The following is a 20,660-nucleotide window of genomic DNA, read 5'->3' on the forward strand; positions in this document are numbered from 1 at the left end:
CCACCAAATAAAATTGGACTCTTACCAACAAACAAATAAAAAAAAAAAAAGAAAGAAAAAGGAAGGCTGATTGATAGAATTGGCCTTGTGCATAAAACAGTAAAGTGAATTAATTTTGTGCTCAGCTCTGGTGGCAAAAAATAGCTATCTGTCACTAAGACTAACTCAGTAGTTTCTGCTCCCCATAGTATCTCCACCCCAGAGACTTTTTCATTATTTAACGGGGGTGCCTGAGAAAAGCAGCAGTAAAAACAAAACAATGAATCAAGAGTGACAGAATTTCAGAATGGGGGTGGAAACTGTTCCTGCCTAGGCGCCTCCTCAAATCACACCAGGTGAGAGATCTGAAACAGATGCATCAAGCTAGACCTGCAGGGGGCGTGGTTTAAGCTCACAAGCTGACGCTCAGAATATTTTCTTGGTGAGCCAAACACTGCTTTAACTCTTGCGCAATGTTCAAATAACCAGATCAATAGCAGGATATATTTTTAAACGCCTTGAAAATTAGGGTGTATTAAATTGAAATGGCGTATGAATACACTCATGTTCATCTCTCTTAATTTGAATGCAAATATTGGGTAGGTATGCTCATATAAAGTTCGAAGTGACGTATCTTCTATAGTTTTTCATTCATAGTCTCTCTGGTTGTTAATTTCTACTCTTTAGACATGTTTATGAAATACTAGTGCAAAACACTTTGCAACCCTCCTCATCGAGAAAAACAGAGGTTGATTCTAACCCACTGCAGCAATTACAGAGACACAGACAGGTGAGATCCCTTCCCACATTCATGCTGCCCTAATTCTGTGGGGTACCCCTACAAACCAAACAGGGAGCAGGTTGCCTCTCTCTCTATTTCCCTCATTCGCTCTCTCTGCTGCTTCTGCACAACACGAGACTGGCTGGCATGTCATTACACACAGAAGAAAATTGACTTCATTCCCTACTTATTCTGATACAAAATTTTATTTTGAGTCCCATTATAATAAAATAAAAGAAGTGACAGTTTGAAGACACGATTCATTAGCTTTGAGCCGGTGATTTAGATAAGGTTAAATCTCTTCAGAGTCAAATACAAGATGAATAATCTTAAGTGATCATAAAGCTCAGTTAACAACATGGAGATTCAGACACATGCTCCTCATCTTTATCTGTCCATACGGGGCTGCCCTCCATTTTGTCTGCCAAAAAGAACTTCCATCAGAGTGAGATTTTTTCAAATCAAGCTAAGTTAAAGCTTATTTTGGGGACAGAGCCATAATATTTCTATTTTTCCAAAGGAAAATGAAAACCTTAATTTGGAACAAACTCAAAACAGAATAATTACTAAAAGAAATATAAACACTGAATTTGTAATTCAAAACTGCTTTTGAAGCCCCAGTAGGGAATGCTCCATTTATGTTATATTCTAAATCAAGGGAGCATTACACCAAGTGAGAAATGCGATAGCTGAATGGAGCGTATTGCACTAAAGCACGCAGTTTTAAAATATGTATAATAAATACATTATCCTTCTGTTATTTGATTTGTATTTGTGTGTACTAGTATGTTGAAGTTTGTCTTTACTCCTTTGAATATGAACACATTAAATCTATATTTCAGAGCTGTCCTCTAAAATATGCTATCTGTACAACTTGTCTTTCTCCTACCAGCTTTCCTGGCTTTCCGAGTTCAAGGGCAGACTCTTCAGAGGTTACACTTTCGTCATCGCATAATAGCATCTAAACCATAAAACAAAGAAACACCAAACAGCTGTGAGGCTGGCCTTTTCACAGTCTTCAGTTTCTCTCTACTTAGCAGCACAAAATGACAGTCTGAAATTTGAGAGGAGGAAAAACGTCTTAAAAACAGACTATCAGACTTTTCCACACTCTGCCCTAATCTTCTAACGGTGAGACAGCGCGGCTCAGCTTCTACTGCAGGAAGTCTCTAGGGTGCCCTCTGGTTTTATAGACAATGCCATCCTTTCTCCTCTCTCTCTTCGACTTCCAAGGTAGATTTTGTTGTTGTTTAAAATTCTACCCTGTCCTCTGAAACTTCTTCCACTCACACTTAGTCTTCAATAATAAATGATAAAAGGAAATGGAATCAATTCCCCTTGATGAGGAAATTTTCACCTGGCGTGGAGGAGCTGGGGAAATCTGTTAAGCGACTGGAGGAATGCCTGCAGCATCGCAATTACCAGGGGAGCCGGCACACTTCACACAGGCCTCTCTTCCACTTGACTGGCTTTTATCTGATCCCCCAACTCACAAGTAATACTAAACAAATTTCCCTCCAGATTGCACAAGCTCTAATGTGAAAATGAGCACTCCACTTGGCCTACAACTACGGGATGGGCTTGCAATTTTATTATCTTCTTTTTAAAAATTCCCCAAAAGGCAGATGCTGGGAAAACACCAGGCCTGATGCTCAGTAACAACCACACCTGCTTTACTAAGAAAAGAGGACTGAGTGAGACGCATGTTCTCTGCCCGAGACCCCTCACCAGCTCTCCCTGGAGTTTGCACGGCTTCGCTGATTCTTTTGGGCATTTCACAGGTTCAAGACCATGCCCCAATCACAATAATGCAATCAGTGGAGAAGTTATTTGTCTTCTCATTTTTTCTTTCAAGGATACAGGTTGTTACCTCTTTCCTTAAGAGAAATACAAAAGATATTTTTCAAAAGCAGCAGGAGTGTTTAGAAAAGCAAAGGATAAAACACAGGATATTGGGTAAATACTACTATTTTCTCTTAATTTTTGAGAGCACCATGCCTTGTTTCTGTACAGCAATGAGGTCCTTGGAGGAACTGAAGAAAACCTTGATCTTTATTGCTCATACACAGGACAAGCAATACCTCGATCCAATGATCATGTGAAAGCACGCCATCACAAAAATTATCTGTTAGGACCTGGTTCCACTCAGCACTATCACAATAATGCTGTAACATCACAAGTGTTGACTTTAAAGGGATGGCACACTTAAAATATATTTCACCTTAAAGGCTATTAACAAAAACAAATCAAAACGAAGAAGGAAACTTTATGAGAAATCGATACTGTAGATATTTTTAAGTAGGCAATTTTTAATGTCTAAATACTACGTTCATTTTTTACCAATCTTTAGTGATCCAAATAATCCAGAAATATTGCAACATTACTTTCAATCTAGTAAGGCCACTTATATACTATTGATTATAACATCATAATTATATTCAACAACTACCAAGTAAAAATCATGGGGAAAATAACCTAATATAGATTAAGCTAACTACAATTTTTGAGCCTTAATAAATCACATTTTGTATCTCAGTGATTCTTAATTGAAAATGCCGTGAGTCTCTCTTTCTCTGCCCTGGATTTGGTAACAATGAAAAACAAAACAACGAATCACAACAGTCACGTCTGTTAGTGTATAAGAAAGGATTCTGTTATACTCTGCCACATTCAAAAAAGCATGCTTCTATTAATCAAATATCTTTCACCTGATCAGACTGAACTAAAGGGCAAAGTCCATGCTATGGAATATTGCTTCTGCTATTTCTGATTACTAAATTTATTTATAATTTTAAATCCATTCAATGTATTCTTTCCCCAAAATTAAGAGAATGTATTAAGTAAGGAAAATCCTGGGTTTTCCCATGAATGTAGGTGTATTATATGTCCAGAATTTAAATCCAACAGACAAAAATATACTACATGATGCCTCAGTAGAAAAACTGAGATTGAATGAGCATTCTTTGATGTTTTAAAATCTGTTTTACAAATAAGTTTATTTGGAAGTCCTATATTTTAAAATCTCTCCATCATCTCTGTTTAAAGCAAGCCATGCTTCCAGAGTAGTTTTCCAAATGTCACATACGTTGTCCCAAGCAACAAATGTATAACTTTCAATATTTAACTTTCTTTGACTTCTAGAAGTCACTTATTTAGAATATTTAGAATCTTATTAAAATAAATTACTTAACTGAAGTCTCTCTACTGATAACTACTGCATAGATTTTTTTATTGCTAAATATAAAATATATAGGAATAATTTGGGACCAAATTTTTCTAGTTCTTGATTGAGAAAATGTAAGCCTTTTCTAGAAAGAGGGAAAATGTGAAGCCATTTCTAGGATGATGTGGAAAAGGTCTAGAATTAAGTTTCTGGTGACATGTCACATTAGATCTATGTTAATTTGAAGATTACCACCTACATGGAAATCAAACATCTTTATCACAGAGAGTTTATCAGAAGAAGACATATAAATGTGCATTAATACCCACGATAGCAAAAATTCTCATCTACTTCATACTAATGACTATATACTCAAGAACAAATTGAGTAGCTCACTCTTCAAGCTGCCTAGAGCAAAGGGTAGTCAATTAAATCAGTCAGTCCCTTGACTAAAGAGTAGGTGGTGCAATAGGGTATGAGGCAGTATGCGCAGTATCTACATGGCCATGTTGATGTTGATGTGACGGCCATTACATTATCACCTTTATATTTACACAGGCAAATAGTGCCTACCTGCTGACTTCAACCTCAGAGAGGTGAATAGCACTGGTGGGATCTAGAGTCAGGCTCCAACTACGCTGCGAACAAAACCTCACCGATCAGATGAGATGGTAAACGTGTAAAGCGTTTAGGACAACGCCAAGCAGACAATAAGTGCTTCATAAATGCAAATGCCAGAGGATGAGGAGAAGGGAAGGAGCAAGCACAGGAGAGGAGGAAGAGGAAGAGGAGTTAAGCGGGACAAAACTGGCAGGTCACCTACACGTGGCCCCAGCACCTCAGTTCTCCTCAGTCTCTTTGCTCTCCTCTGTAGCACACCTGTACCCATCCCTGGAGGTGGTGAGGGCCGTCAGACTGTACTCCCTGCAGCTCACAGCTGATTTGCTGGACAGAATGTGCACCAGGCATTTACTCTGCTGTGGGCAGGCATGGTCCCCACCTTACGCTCCTCGGGGTGGACATAACGGCTTCATCTCCAGGGCAGACGCGGGGGCTCTGTGCCCCCATGAAGGCATCTCAGGTGTGAACGAGCAGGGGAAAGAATTCTGGGGGGTCAGTGAGTAATTATCTAGCTTCCTCAGTTCAGGCAGCCTGTTTTGCCTAAATTTAACTTCCATTGTACACTTCAAAAGTTTTTTACTGATACCTGTATTAACATGGGAGATAAGGTATTTGCATTTTATTTAAAGAAAAAATATATTTGTATGTATGCATGTACATATACAGTCTTTTATTATAAATACTGTGAAATTTTAAAAGAAAATCCTCATCCTAGCTCTCCATACCCTGGAAAATTCTGTTTATGTCTTTTAAAGGTGACCCACCAGGGCTTTCTCACGCCGGCCGCGGTGTTTTCCTCACAAGGGTCCTAGAGAAGGGCACAGCTCTTACAATGCTTTGGCGCTAAGTGGGGTTAACAATTCAGGCAGGAAAACACACAGCTCACGACTTGACAGCTGAGGAGGACCTGATCTCCAGCTATCTGATTTACAAGTCAGATTTCTGCAAAGAAGCTTCTGAAAAGGGTTAGTGACTAGAAGGCAGAAGCCCTGGGCTAGACCCCTGCTTTCCTCTGACTGGGGTGACATGAAGTATGATACACACCTGAGTGTGACTCAGTTTCACCATCCACAAAAATAGAACAGTGATATTTTCTACCTGTATTGTAACAGAAGTGCACTTTAGAGTCACCAGAGAAATATAGATCTCTGTGTTATAAACACCATGAGTACATATGTTTTGCCTTAACCTTCTTTACTGGTTAATTAAAGCAGAGCCTTCAATACAGCTGTAAATATTTATGAATATTTCTCAGAAAAACTTTTCAGAAAATTTGCAATTCTGAAAACTCAGATAGATTTTTTTTAATCAAAACTATACAAATTTTGGCTTGTTCTCAACAGGTAATAGAGATTTTATAAAGTCCACATAAGTATTATGATGTTTACAGTGTATATACATATACGTATGTATATACATATATATACAGTGTATAGACATATACAGAGTATATGTTTACGTATACTGCCCTTTTATTAGAAAATAGTTCATTCAGTGCCTTCCTAGCTAATTAGTAGACATATAAGCACTTCAAAAAAGGAAAACCTAGAGATGCTGATTTACAGCACCAACACAGAGCGAGTTTATGTCTTTTATGACACATTTTTCAATTAATAATTTTGTGGGTCCCTTTTAGCAACCAGGAATTATAATGCATTTTCCTCCAGTCCAATTTCCCTTCTTTGCCTTGACTAAGAAATTCTGATTTTCACTTTCTACCAAGAATATCTCTTCATTTATTTAATGGGCATATTATCATACAAACATTATTGAGTGTTTACTCTGCGTAAGGCACTATATGCCTATTTCCAAGGAAATACATGGTAAATAAAGAATTGGAAGCCATCCGTATCTGCATCAGACCTGATGCTATGTCTTAGAATGGTGAGCTCTATTCTACACCACACAGATCAGCAAAAGCCCTTGAGAAAAGCTTATAGTAAAAGTATATGAAGACCTATGGTATTTGGAATTTACAACTTAATTGGAGGATGTTACTAGCATATATGTAATAATTACAGAACCATGAAGTGAAACTGTGTGGCTCCAACTGTTACACACGTTGAACAAATAGGTGGATAATAGCCAACCTAATTTCTGTTCATAGACTTAATTTCTTTACAGTAAGATTCTCATTTTTATGAAACATAGCAGAAACATAACAAAATAAGAGCAAACATGATATGTCACTTCCTAAGTAGAATTCATACATGTACATACTTCCTCTTTCTCATCATACATCTGGTCCTCAGTCTAGCTTCTACCGCCATCATCAAATTTGGTGGACTTGCTCAATTCTCTCCCTCTGCTCTCCTTAAACCATGCGATATTGTTGCAAGTGTCTTCCTATCTTGTTTATTTTGTTTTACATTCTCTCTTCCCTGGGCTCCATGACATTGGGATATTGAAGGAAAGAAAGCTGTCCTTAGATGCTGAAAGGCCTAAACTCAAATCTTGGCTCCATATGTACTACCTGTGAGACTTTGGAAAGGTTTCTTAGATGTTATGAGCCGTTGTTTCTTCTATAAAATATGGGGTAGGGATACATTCTAGGAGCTCAAATTGAGACTTATATGAGATCACATATGCAAAGGTCTTAGAGTTTTTGTTTTTAACTGCCATTCAACTTTCATGGCTTTGTGTTTCTGCCTGGTATGTCCATTAAAAGCATCCTGTCTTGTGTATGGTTATGTGTGTGTGTGTGTGTATATATATATATATAGATTACAAACCTACTGAAGGCAGGATAATGACTAACAACTATTCATCCACAAATGACATTGGAGCTGGTATGATGCCTTGCACATAGTAGGTACCCTATAAAAATTAATGACTGAATACACGAACAAATACCATTTGGTTTAAGAGCTCCTAATAAAGAGAAATACCATCAAGTAAACACATGACTCATCATGCTGATATCAGAGACACTGACATAGGGATAATCTATTAATTATTGTCTATTAATAGAAACATACATACAAATTCTGAGTATATGTCATTTTAAATCAACTTAAGGCATTTGGAACTATTGAACATATAATAATCAATATACAGAAAATATGTAATATAAAATTCATTTTATGAGTGATCTGAATATCACTCTGAAACATTTTAAGTAAAATACTCATATTGCTCATATCAGAATCATAAGTACTCTCTCACACTTTCAAAATGCACAATTATTTGTCAAAACTATGAAAACACTATTTAAATAATAAATTCTATGAGAGTTCTCAGAACACTAAATATTTGATGTAAAATTTTACATTATACCTGATTCAATAAATCATTAGCTAAAAAATTTAATGTAAGCCTATCAAATCTATGATATCACCTAAAATATACTATCTTATCACATGGAACACAGAAACAAATTAAAAAATAAAATGTGTTTTTGGCATTAGTTCACAGAGGCATGGAAATTCCCACAGTAATACTCCTCTTTTACAGAGAAAAAATATCTTTTTATGTAAGCTCCAATTTTTAGTATTCATGGAAAGGTTTATTAGATAAGTGGTTTAAGGTATGAAGACTAAAACCATAGAATGGTAATATGTACTAACTGATTGAATTATTTCCTCTAGAGTTCATTACTTCACACACAATATATTATATATTCATCTAGCTGCATGGCTGCCTAATGAAGGAAGAAAGGAGGTTTTTGTTTTTTGGTTGTTTTAACTAGGGTGAAACTGAGACTTAGAAACAGAGTGTGAGTTGGTAGTGAGGTCAGAGGACATGACCCATTTTCTGCAATTCAAATCAATGCATTCCACTGATGTGTCCAACCACCTCCATTCCCATTCTACATTCAAAATAATAAATACCCACATACTTTGTGTATATGTGAATGTCCACAGACTAGAGTGGGGAAAACAATAATTGGTATCACAAACATATATCATGGTAAAGTATCATAAAAATTATAACACATGATTATATGCTATATATATTATATATAAGAAAACATATTTTTCTTTCCCTATATTACTTCTATATTTAATACATTTTAAGGCTAAAGTTGTTCATTGTTAATTTTTTTCTACCAGAAAGTATAAATTATCATCAAAAGTCAAGTACTAACCCTTCTCTTTCTTATATCTAAGTTTTAACAACTTTTAGGTGACCCTTTCCCCCCGAAACCTTCAATCAAATATAAGCACAAAATGTTCCTGTCTGGTTTTGTCATGCCTCGTGAGCAAGTTAAATAAAAAGTCAATAGAAACTAACATGTGTAGGAGAGGACGTTCGGAGGGAGAGTTCCAGCTAAGGTGACACCTGCATTAATACATCTGCCAGAAGTTTGTGGCTGCAGGGAAACAGCCAGCTTTACGGAACTCAATTTAGCACTTGAATGCCCAAGTAAAACGCACCGGGCTCACCCTAGATGATTTTCCTGAGCAACAGGCACACCTATGATCTGTCAGCACTCACCAACGGACGCAGTTTACCACACCGAACATAGGATATTCAGATGAACATTAGGCCCTTCAAAAGTGGACTTTACTTTTTTTTACTGCATTGACGATAGCAGTAATTGGCAGTGAAAGGGGAAGAGAATGTTAATATTATCAGAATTAAAATAGTAAAAAAATCCCACGAAACTTATAGAATGTGGGACAAAAGCAATTTCTGGATAGTTTGCACATTAATCCATAGTGAATTAAGTTTATATCAACAATTAGTAGAGAAATAGACACAAATCTTGGCTTCCTATACTTATATGGTATAAACTCTATCAAAATGGTCATATCCCCTACTTTTGAACATCTAAAGTGTATGAAAACAGATTCCTTTTGAACAGCCATCTACAATGTTACTAACGTAAATAGCAGCATTGTGCAAAAAGAAGCAGAGAGCAGAATGGACCATTCCAAGAAAATTGCTCAAATTGAATGAAATGCGGAAGAACAAAGTCACAAGTGGTGGAAACCTTCCATTTGGTGATTTGACATGGTACAGCACAAGCAGAGGCTGGCTGTCTGCCTTAAGCTAATCACTTGAAGGAAGGATTCAAAACCTAACTCAACTTAGTTTTAGCCAGTGAAAGAGCAAAACTGTACAATTTAGGCAGGTATAATAAAATCCTTGAGCTAGATATGTCAGTCAGAAATAGCCAATAACCCAAAAATCAAAGTAAGGAAATAAAAAAATAAAGAGTTACAGGCAGAAGATAAGCAGATGATCAAAGCTAGTATTTAGAAATGTCACATTTTTTTCTTGCCTGTTCATGTTTCATTTTTAAGTATCATGATTGTCTTTCAGTCTAAAATTGCTAATCCAACTTGATATTATAAATAAAAGTGTTTGGGGTGTAATGTCCTGAAATAGTTCCAGCTCACAAACAAGCCTTATCACAGGTGACTTCCCTCCTTACTTATAGGAAAATGGGTACAGCTAAAAGGTCCTTGTACCTGTGCTTGTCTATTAATTACTAATATCATTGAAACTTTTACCATATGTGCTGGTTCTGCGTTCACAGGACTGTCATCCCTTTATTGACTATATTACTATACTTATTATATAAGTCTTATTTCCTCCAGATGTTATATAATTCACCTTTCCATGCCCTAAACATACATACATGCATATACATGTGTGTATACATGTATGTGCATATACATATGTGTGTATCCACATACATATACGTGAATATACAAGGGTGTGGACATACGTATACAAACACATATATAGCAGAGTAGTTAAACATCAAACATCTTAGACTCTGGAGTCCTGCTCAGGTTTGATGAAATTCTGTCATTTATCAGCACATAACATCAAGGAAGCTGCTAAATATCTCCGGGCTTCAGTTTACTATCTATAAAATCAAGATAATTACTGACTTCCTTAGGTTGTGGTAAAAATCAAATGAAATAATGTGTTTAGAACAGTGCCTGATGTGTAGTCAGCAAATTTGATGATTCTCATCTCACCCTTGGAAGGCATTCAGAATTGTTTGATTGAATCAAAATTCAAGTCTCTGTATTAACAGAGTTCTAAATCCATTTTTTTATTATTTTAGGAAATCAGCTATATCAGGAGAACCTAGTTGATGAAGACATTTGACATATTTATCTATTTGATTTATGGTACCTACACTTCCACCCTCCAGGCCAGATTTATTTGCATGACAAAAATTGAATCTGTGTACTAATGGAGGAAAGGATTACAGGTGAGATTTTTGTAATTTTTAATAGATCAAAATAAGCATATTTTTCTTCTAGTGAGTATTTATAGAAATGCTATATGGGAGGAGCATTATGTATGAAAGACTTGATGTTGGTAAGATGAGTGAGTGTGGGAGAAACAGAAATGCTAAAGTCTAGATAGATCAGTAGTGAAGGGCAATGGATAGAATTTATGCAAAGATTGCAATTTCACTAAAAATTCTGACAGACAACTTTTCTTAAACTTGCAAAGTGATCTGGTAACGTGAAGTTAATAGATCAAACATCTAAATCCCAGTGCATACGCATATCAGGCATTGGAATCGTACATGAAATCCTACACTGGAATCCTGCAACTCGCATCACGTTGAGTAAAGAGAAACTTTTCAAAACCTAAAGAAATCCACTGTAAAATATGTTATCACTGTAGGTCGATTAAGGCCACTACACCAGGGGCCGGCTCCGTGGCTTAGCGGTTAAGTGCGCGCGCTCTGATGCTGGCGGCCTGGGTTCGGATCCCGGGAGCGCCCCGAGGCACCACTTCTCCGTCCAACGTGAGGCCGAGTCCCACGTACAGCAACTAGAAGGATGTGAACCTATGACATACAACTGTCTGCTGGGGCTTTGGGGGGAAAAAAACTGAATAAATAAAATCTTTAAAAAAAAAAAAAAAAAAAAAAAAAAAAGGCCACTACACCAGCTTATAAATTTGGGGAACTGCCTAGAACAGTCAACTTTTCTAGCACGCCCTTGGGCAGCAATAAAGAATTTAAGAGGAAAAGGGGAAAGTCACTGAACTCAAGTGGAGAGGAGAAATTTTTTGCTGAAGCTGTCTGAATAATGGTTTTCACCTAAGCTGGTAAAAATGGATATTGTTCTGGAAGTCCCACGAGGGTTGCCATTACTATGCTCATATATTGGAGACCGAAAATTGAGTTCTGGTGGGAGCAAGCCCTCAGAGGCAGGATGCTGAGTTGATTGTTCTAACACCCGTCTGACTTGTCTCATCACCCTGAAGAAGGATGGGATTTCATACATCATCCTCAGCATGATACACGTTTATCTCCACCCTTCAAGGAAGGGATTTCTTCCTATAATTTCCACTTTCTCACAGATATGGAAAACCCATCAGTTATTTCCATAACGCCAACCTTGTTACAATCGTTATTTTGTTTTCCCCTTTCCAGCCTGTGGACATTCACACATATACTACATATGTGGGTATATTCAATTTGGGAGTCAAATTCTAGACTTCACTTCATGTATGTAAGTATAAGTCAAAGACTGGCCATCAATTTGAGTGATATTCTCATCCTCTACCAGGAATGTGTTCATTGGATTTTCGAAGAATTTTAGCATGATTAACAACAGTAGAGTGGGAATTTTTGTTCATTAGCATAATGGAGTGCTATTGATCTTTTGATAAGAATAGGATTTCACTAGCTATCATTGCTTCCTTTAAAAAAATAGGTCTCATATTAAAATAAGTGACAATGCATCATAAGGAAAATTAAGAAATGATACACTGCAAAATATATAAGCAAATGCAAATTGCCACTCTGAAAATAAGTCTTCAAATGCATATATCTAAAATCACAAAATACTCTTCATTATAACAAGTAGCATTTTCATTTTCAGGGGGAAAGAAGGAAAACCTTCTTGGGCACTCATCATGTGCTAGGAGTCCTTTACACTTACATCATTTAAGCTTCACAACAAAACTATAAAGTAGACATTAGCAGGAAGAATGTGAGGCTAGAGGTGGGGGAGGTAACACGCCCACGATTCACAGTGGGAAGGACCACACACCCATCTGTCTGAGGGACTCCACGGCCTGTGCTCTTTCCAATGCACAAGGAACCAGGTAAAAGTTAACCCACATCTAGCATTCTACATTTTATCCTCTCCTTAAGTTTCTCCTTTTCTCCCAATCGAGATCCCCATTGCCTATTTTCTTAGGGACCTATAAGAAAAGTGCAAAGGGAGCTGAGGACATTAGCACCAGAGACATGTTGAGGCAAGAGAACTGGGGGTCCTCTCAAATCACACCAAATAAATAGCTTCTTCCTGGGCCTATCCCTGAAGCCAGCCTTTCCAACACTGGAGCAGTTGACATCTTTAAACAAAGTGAACTACAAATAAACACAAGTGAAAAAGAACTGATGTTCGTAACCTTTCTCCAACCTGGCAATATATAATTCAGCCACATAATGCCAACTGTTAATAGACAGCCACTGTTACTGCCGGAGCAGTATACGCCTTGATGACTAAGCCTCCCTGGATACTTAGAGGCTGAGAAAAAGCAGAAGACGTTATAAACCAGGCTCATGGTGAAGATAATCAAAACAGGACAAGAAAACTCAAGTCCTACACACTTACATCCCATCAGCTGCCATATTCTCTCAACTTCAGACTTCTAGCTGTCACAGAATGATTGAGACAGGTGCCTTCAGTGGCCATGTATTCTTATTCTATTTATCTAACACCTCTAAATAACAATCATTATTGAATTGCTATGTGTGCATCTACGGCACTCCCCCAAAAATGAATTAAAGTATCACTCAGATCATAATGAGCTGAGAGCTTAGGTTTCCTAACACCAAGGATCATCTGTTGAGTTCTTGAAACAAGAGATAATTGTAAATATAATTTTTTAGAATCTTTTAAATTATTAAAAGCTTTATTTAAGAAGTGTTTAATGTAGATCATTATGAACAATAGAAAATATCTCTATTTACAAATATACTTATGCCAGAAAATGGAGACCGAAAGTGTCAAATTATCAGCAAATAAATGCAAAAGGATGTGGAAGTCAAAAGGATAAGTGATCTATAACAGTGACTCATTCTAATCCTCCAGGGATCTTTATCATTATCAGTATACACTTATTTCTGCTTAGCTAGAATCTCAACCTGCCTTCTGGTTGTAGCAAAAACTATTCAATTAAAACATTGAATTTGTCCAAAAATCAGAATGTATATCAAGTGGAAATTTAAATCACAATAACATCTGCTGTATTTCACCCCAGGTCTCTTCCACTGCTACAATTGGCATACAGTAAGTTTCTAGCACCCTCATGCAGCTTAATTGGAGCAGTTTCATAGGCATTTGAAATCAGTTGTCTGAAACTGAAAATAGTGGAACAGACTATAATTCAATGTGGAAGTTCTGCTGAAATCATAAAGCAAGAAAGGAAACTTCAAGTCAGCAAAATTCTAAGATGGATGTATAATGCTCGATTCTTAACTTCTTCGCTATCTACCGTTCATTTTGTGTGATCACGAGAAAGAATGAATTATACACAACTAGAGCTGGTCTCATTTTTGGCATATTGGGATCCCCAGTTTTCAAAACCAAGCATTTTCTGGGGGCAATTGTTGAATAGATGAAAAAGAACTTCATTTTGCTCAGAAAAAAAGCAAGTGTTTTTAGTGCCTAGTTTGTGTGTATCTTACTTAGGTAAACACAGCAACCCAATTATATGTTGCAGTTGCTAAATAGTTGAGAAATCAGGCCTTTGAGATCTTCCACTGTCCTCAACAACATTTTTAGTGATTAATTTTTCTAGATTTTCTCAAATCACTTGAGAACAATTTATATAAACAGAATTTTTCCCTCTCTAAACATATGCCCGGGCTTGTAGGTGAGATTTCTCTTCAACCGTAGTGTATTTCAGAGTGTATTTTCTTAAAGGGGAGAAGCTAAAGAGGATTATACTGTCTTCCTTAAATTGGTAAAAAATGCTTCTCTTATCAAAGATATGTGTTTAAAACTTCTCTGTGATTTCATAAACCTGAGGTACCCCAACAAATGGTCTTCTCACAAAAAATTTAAAAAGTAGATTTTAAAGCACTGACATTATCTGAATATTCTGAACATGAAATGAAATCTTAAAATAATTGGCCATGAAGGAGATAAAAATGTAAATTAGTGAGAGGTAAAGAGCCTATTAACAGAAACGTGAAGGTGGCTGATTTGTACGCCGGACAGGAAGTCCCAGTGTTAAAAACATCAGTAGAATGCAAGAGGCATACACTTGCTCATCAACATACAGCAGTGTAGGTTGATGTCAATGTAGGTTGATATTAAAAAACAAAAACAGACTTTATAACTCAGACAATGTATAGAAAACAGGAATAGCACTCAGTTATTGATTAATAAATTTAAACCTAGGTAAGGTTTGGTAATTAAATAGTACATGAATTCACAAACGTACACCCATTCTCATAAATTCAAAAGACCTAACAAAAACATCACTGTGTTTGATGGCAAGGATGGGGGTAGAAGACAGTTCAAAATATTAATATAAACCTTTCAAAAGGTAAACATCTAAAACTGCCATTTCTCCTGGCTATGGCTACTGCTTTCAACCTTGGCACTATTTACCTCATTGAAGAATAATTTTGGCCAAATGCTTACGAGCAAAAGGAAGACTATTCAAAAACTGTGAAGAAGATATCTGGAGTAAATCAGAGTAATACTGGCTTACCTGTTGAGCCCTTTCAGCGTCTTTTCCATGTTTAAAATGTCCCGCATCTTATACAAGAACCATTTGTCAATGGATGTGAGCTTCATAATCTCATCAAGAGATATGTTGTCTTCCAAGGCCTGCCAAAAGGAGAGGAGAGACTGTCTTGGGCAAACATTTTATAACTGTCTTATTTGGTTGACAACATAGCATCCATCCCTTGCCATGTTATTCAGAGAGCCTGAGGCTACAGACTGAGATATGAAACATGAAGCTGATATCATATCATTGACGTTTCTCCCGATAAACCTGCAGATACTGTCAACTCTATCCACAATGGCATACAGAGCAGGTCCCATGAGTTGATCAGAGCAGTGTGTGCTCAGAAAAATCCCCCTAACAGGCTCTTTATTTGACTGTTAGCAATTACATCCCAAATTTGGTACATCTCTTTGGAATTAAGGAGAATCTCTTAAAACAAGAGTTAAGCCAAATTGGTAAGAAAATCTAGAATCATTATAATGATCATTTGACTTGTATTTTGGATAATTACCCTTGAGCAAATAGCATATTTTTATCACTTCATTCCACAATCACACAAACTAGTCAGTGAAAATTTATGGATCAAATCTGGCTGGGTGTTATTTCTCCAGACTATTTCCTCACAGAAGACTTCAAACAAAAAATTATTTTGAATAAGTTACTATGACTTTTGCGCTAAGACAAGCATTTTACAAAATCCTAATATATTCCAAAATGATGTAGCAGTAACTTCAGTTTTGAAAGACAGCCCAGCCTTTTTCTCAAGCTTACTTTAGCAATTTCTCAAAAGTAAAATTATAAGTACAGGTCATTAGGCTGAGTAGAAAAAGCAAATGAAAGAAGAGACAAACTCTCAAAACCAAACCACCATTTTCAAAAGATGTCCATTCTTATTTTTTACCATTTTTAGATCTATATTGATACCCAATTAAACATAACAATCGGATAATATTCCAAAACAACATATTTTAGAATGGCATACTATATTTTTACATCCCATTGAGAAATATATGTGACTAGTAACTCTGTTGTTACATTTCAACCTAGGGAGCTTAATTTTCTTAAAACTTTTTTTTTTTTTTTTTTCGCTAAGGAATATTTGCCCTGAGGTAACATCAGTTGCCAGTCTTCCTCTTTTTGCTGAGGAAGATTCACCCTGAGCTAACATCTGTGCCCATCCTCCTCTATTTTGTATATACGTTGTCACCACAGCATGGCCGCTGATGAGTGGTGTAGGTCTGCGCCTGGGAACTGAACCCAGGCTGCCAAACTGGAGCATGCCACACTTAACCACTAGGCCACAGGGCTGGCCCAATTTTCTTAGAACTTTTACTTATTTCTAGTATCAGAGACCATGATTATAAGTGTTGAGATATAGCATATAATTCTGTTGACTAGAACAAGATGACATCCAATGGGAATACTCAAAGGCATGTTCATTTCATAATCAATTTATGTTTCTTTTGTTTCATTCTCCCTGTAATCATAGACAGGTTCCCAAGGACTTGATATTCTGCCTTATTTTCCAAGTGATTAAAGGCACAATTAGCTGTTGGCCATCAGCACTGTGAGGGGGGTAGAACCTTAAGTTAGCGACTCTTTTGACAGACCAGAGGAAGTTTTCACACAATCGCACATGATAATCACCCTGTGGCTGATGGAGGACCTAGAATCCTGTAGCCATTTCACTGCAAGGAAGGACAACTAGTCACATCCACAGTTTGGAAAGAAAGCAAGATCCTGCCAGTTTCAGGACTTTGTCTTCAAGCATTGCAGCCCTGCCACGTCACACAGCTGTAATGAAGTTCATAATGACCCCAAACAAGTTTGAGGCTACTCTAATGTTCTCCAGATCAAAAATAATGCCCTGTGTTCTCCCCAAATCAAAAGAGGTGATGATCCAGTCATCCTGAAATAAGTCTGCTGGAAAAATCACACCTCAGAGCAAGTTGCCCTTTTCTGAGAATCATGAAAGCCAGCGAAGATTTACACACTGCCTTCATTCTTCTTCCCCTTCAGCCCTCCTCAGTCCTTACACTCTCTGTCAAAAGCACTAAGCTCCTGGTTGCTGTGGAAATGAAGAGTAATGATGACCTCTGACAAACAGAAATCAGTGCCTTCCCCGGGCACTCTGGCAGACAATCATTTATACCTCAGACCTGCACTTCTTGATCCTACATAGGGTGCTCTGTGCGAGAAAGAACCTCCACATGTTTTCCCTGAATTCTCATCCTCCATAAATCTGTTAAAAAGGAATGAGAGATTTGCTTGACTTTTACAGCCTTGCTGGCAACTTGGAAATACTTCCCTTTTTCATCCGCCTCAAAATGGCAGAAGCACGATAACTAGACTTACGGAAAAAATCCATTTCCTGCCTTTTGTCTGGAAAAAAATTATATGTATATAAACATACACACACACACACTTGAATGTGATAGATTGCTTTTTAAACAAAAGACTGAAACAGGAACAATGAAGAAGGTGAAGTGGCTTTCTAGAATAACCTCTCATCGGTACTATCCACCACTACCATTCTCTATTACCTGGAAACTCAACATTGAGAAATGTCCGTCAAAAGATACTAGTACCTCCCAGAATTTCAATGGAAATTAAATATCCTGCATTTAGAAACTATAAAGGGGAGGAGAGTGTACATTATGTGCAATGAAGGAAGCATTCCCTCTCCTCCTTTGCCTCTCTGCCAGACTCTCAACATATGGGCATAAAGTTGCAGTGAGTTCAGAATCACCGATAGCATTTTTCTGTTGCAACAAAGGCAAATTACAAAGACGTATTCCCTCTTTAAAGATAAAATTCATATTTTCATCAACTCATCCCACATGCACACACAAAATGGTCAGCGGGGCTTTGAGGCTCCAGGGTGGTTTGGTACTGTTGGAGGATTAATGACTAAGCTTCCTTAAATGTTGAAAAGCCATTCCGGGATTTCTGACCAGACAGATCCCAGCTGCCCAATTCACCTTTTATAACATCAGATGAGTTGAAACTTCAAAACTCTAAGCATAGTCAACACAAAAGGAGATTAACATGACATTTAATTTGCATAAAAGGGAATTAGTGGGTGGAAGTGAGAAATGTGAGGCTTGTTTGTTCTAAAAGTAAGACCAATAAAATAATTACATAGAAAAGCCTATAATCATGGAAGTTCTGTATGGTCTGTTGCTGTTCTTGTTGTTTAAACACAGAAAAGAAGAAAATTAAAGATTATTCTAGAGTCTTAGAGTCTAAATGATACTATATTATGCATCTTCCTTTCTAAAACATGATTTTATACATTTTCAAGGAGCAAGTAATGAGAGTCATGGAAATGACAAGTCAATATAAGCAAATCTACTTAAGAGTATTGACGTTATATATACCAAAGGGGAGGAACATTTTATCTATGTGATCATCCTTAAAAACTGCAATGTGTCCAGACTTAAAGTCAAATAAAAAATGGTCATTTTTCATTAACTATAGAATAAGCTGATGAAATCCACAGAAGTCTCCAGGTTAATACTATTGAAGAGCCTTAAAAACTTTCCACAAATCTCTGAATTCAAGACCATTTTGTAATTCAGTTTTACTTTAAAGTCCAGCTGACTGTATTCTGAAAAAAATAGTAGCTCTGGGCCCCTTGTCACATATTACCTTGGCAATGGCATAGATGCGAGTGCTGGATGCGTCGGCCAGCTCTCTCCTGAGATCTAGGCTGGATGGCCATTCCTTGTTCATTGGGAGACGGGAAGTGAAACCATCTATGGACGGGTGACACATCCGTAAGGCCTTCTGGAAACACTCCTCAAAGGTGCGACCGATAGCCATGACCTGTAACACACGTTTAAGAGCTCCTAGTTAAAGAAAGAGCTTACATATTTTTAGTTTGTAACAGAACTAGGAATGGAATACTTTTCAGAAAGGACTTAAAAACAAGACATCTATCAGAAGAATACCACTCAAATTTAGGTGCCGTTATTTTTCTTCCTCTCCTTTTCTCCGTGGTTTATGTATAATGAGTCTCCAACATTGGGTTAGTCTTTTACCACGCTGGGAATTTAGCTGTATTTGCTGAAAGTGTTGAGTAGAATCACCTGGACCTGCTCTGGACCACAGCATTAAGATAAGGAATCTGTGGCCAGAGCATATGGACTCTTCCTTACTAAGATCTTCCTTTTGTGCCGAAGTCCTTTAGAATAGAAAGCAAGTGAAGAGAAACCACGAAAACAGACTATTTCTAAATGGGTAACAGTCAGTATCCAAGACAGGTTGGCTTCCTTTATAGCTAAGCATTAATATTAATAGAACCTTGAGACTCATAACAAATACCGACAGGTTCAAATTTTGAAGGTAGGCGGAGACTAAATTCCCCACGACAAATGCAATGTGTCTTCCCGCAATCTTTGCAGCTGATTGTACACTAATCAATTAGAAAAACCATATGGTTTCTAGTTTGGACAAGTTACCAGTCAGAACTAAAATTAAATTGACCTTGAAGCCAACCCAGTTATTTTCAGTGGATAAACACTGTCTTTGAAACTTTCTATGGAATAATAGATTGCTATGCATTTTTAGTCTCCAATTTAAAATAATAGGCATAATGCTGCCTTCAGTAAAATTCCATGATTCCTCAAATAGACCCTGAATTCCCATTAATGTCAGTTTAGTAATCTTTATGTCAATTGTGCGACAAGATACATATTCAAAGATCACTAAAGCCAAACAGATAACCTTTTCACACTGCTCCAAATTTAATTAGCAATAAGGGGAAATTCTCAAGGTCAGGGATAAACAAAATGTTAGCGCAATTCAGATATGCAATTTGTGAGGCACAGTGGTGTTTCAGGAGTTAGAGAATATGTTCATAGGCTTGCTAGCCTAGGCATGGGAGAGACTGCCAGAAATAAAACATTTTATGGTACTATAAAATTAAGAAAATATTTTTAGAATATTTAATAAAATTTGTATTACATTTAATTTGTATTAAATTTGTATTAAATTAAATACATTTAATTTGTATTAAATTTGTATTTAAAAGTTAGCCCTAAAGTAATTAGTTCTATAAGTAACTCTACATAAATTTTTATTATTTTTGAGTACACTGTTTTTGTTGTTAGTAGTGTAGAGTTGATTCTGACTCCTAGCAACCCTGTGCACAGCAGAGCAAAACCCTGCCCGGTCTTTTTGCACCATCCTCTCACCTTCCAGGTGCTCTATCAGACAATTCTCTGCTGCTATTAATAGGATTTTCATGGCTAATTTTTTTGGAAATGGGTGGCCAGATCCTTCTTCCTAGTCTTTCTAGTCTGGAAGCTCTGCTGAAGCCTGTCCACCATGGGTGACTCTGCTGGTATTTGAAATCCCAGTGGCATAACTTTCAGCAACACGCACCCACCACAGTATGACAACCGACAGACAGGTGGTGTAGTTCCCTGACCT

At 37.0% G+C, this 20,660-nt stretch overlaps 1 protein-coding gene across 2 annotated transcripts in view; it reads right to left on the bottom strand.

The window, feature by feature from the left end:
• CPS1 (carbamoyl-phosphate synthase 1) overlaps positions 1–20,660 on the bottom strand; it is a 129,556-nt gene that overhangs the window by 44,519 nt on the left and 64,377 nt on the right. For both annotated transcript variants that reach the window (XM_004427511.3, XM_087424881.1), the window contains 2 exons: positions 18,876–19,052; positions 15,204–15,322 (listed from right to left, as the gene is read on the bottom strand). In XM_004427511.3, coding sequence (XP_004427568.1) covers positions 15,204–15,322; positions 18,876–19,052 — 296 coding nt within the window. The remainder of the gene's footprint in view (positions 1–15,203; positions 15,323–18,875; positions 19,053–20,660) is intronic.

The sequence above is a fragment of the Ceratotherium simum genome, chromosome 37 (genome assembly GCF_057802395.1).
Source record: "Ceratotherium simum simum isolate JZ-2026a chromosome 37, ASM5780239v1, whole genome shotgun sequence".
NCBI classification, from domain to species: domain Eukaryota; kingdom Metazoa; phylum Chordata; class Mammalia; order Perissodactyla; family Rhinocerotidae; genus Ceratotherium; species Ceratotherium simum.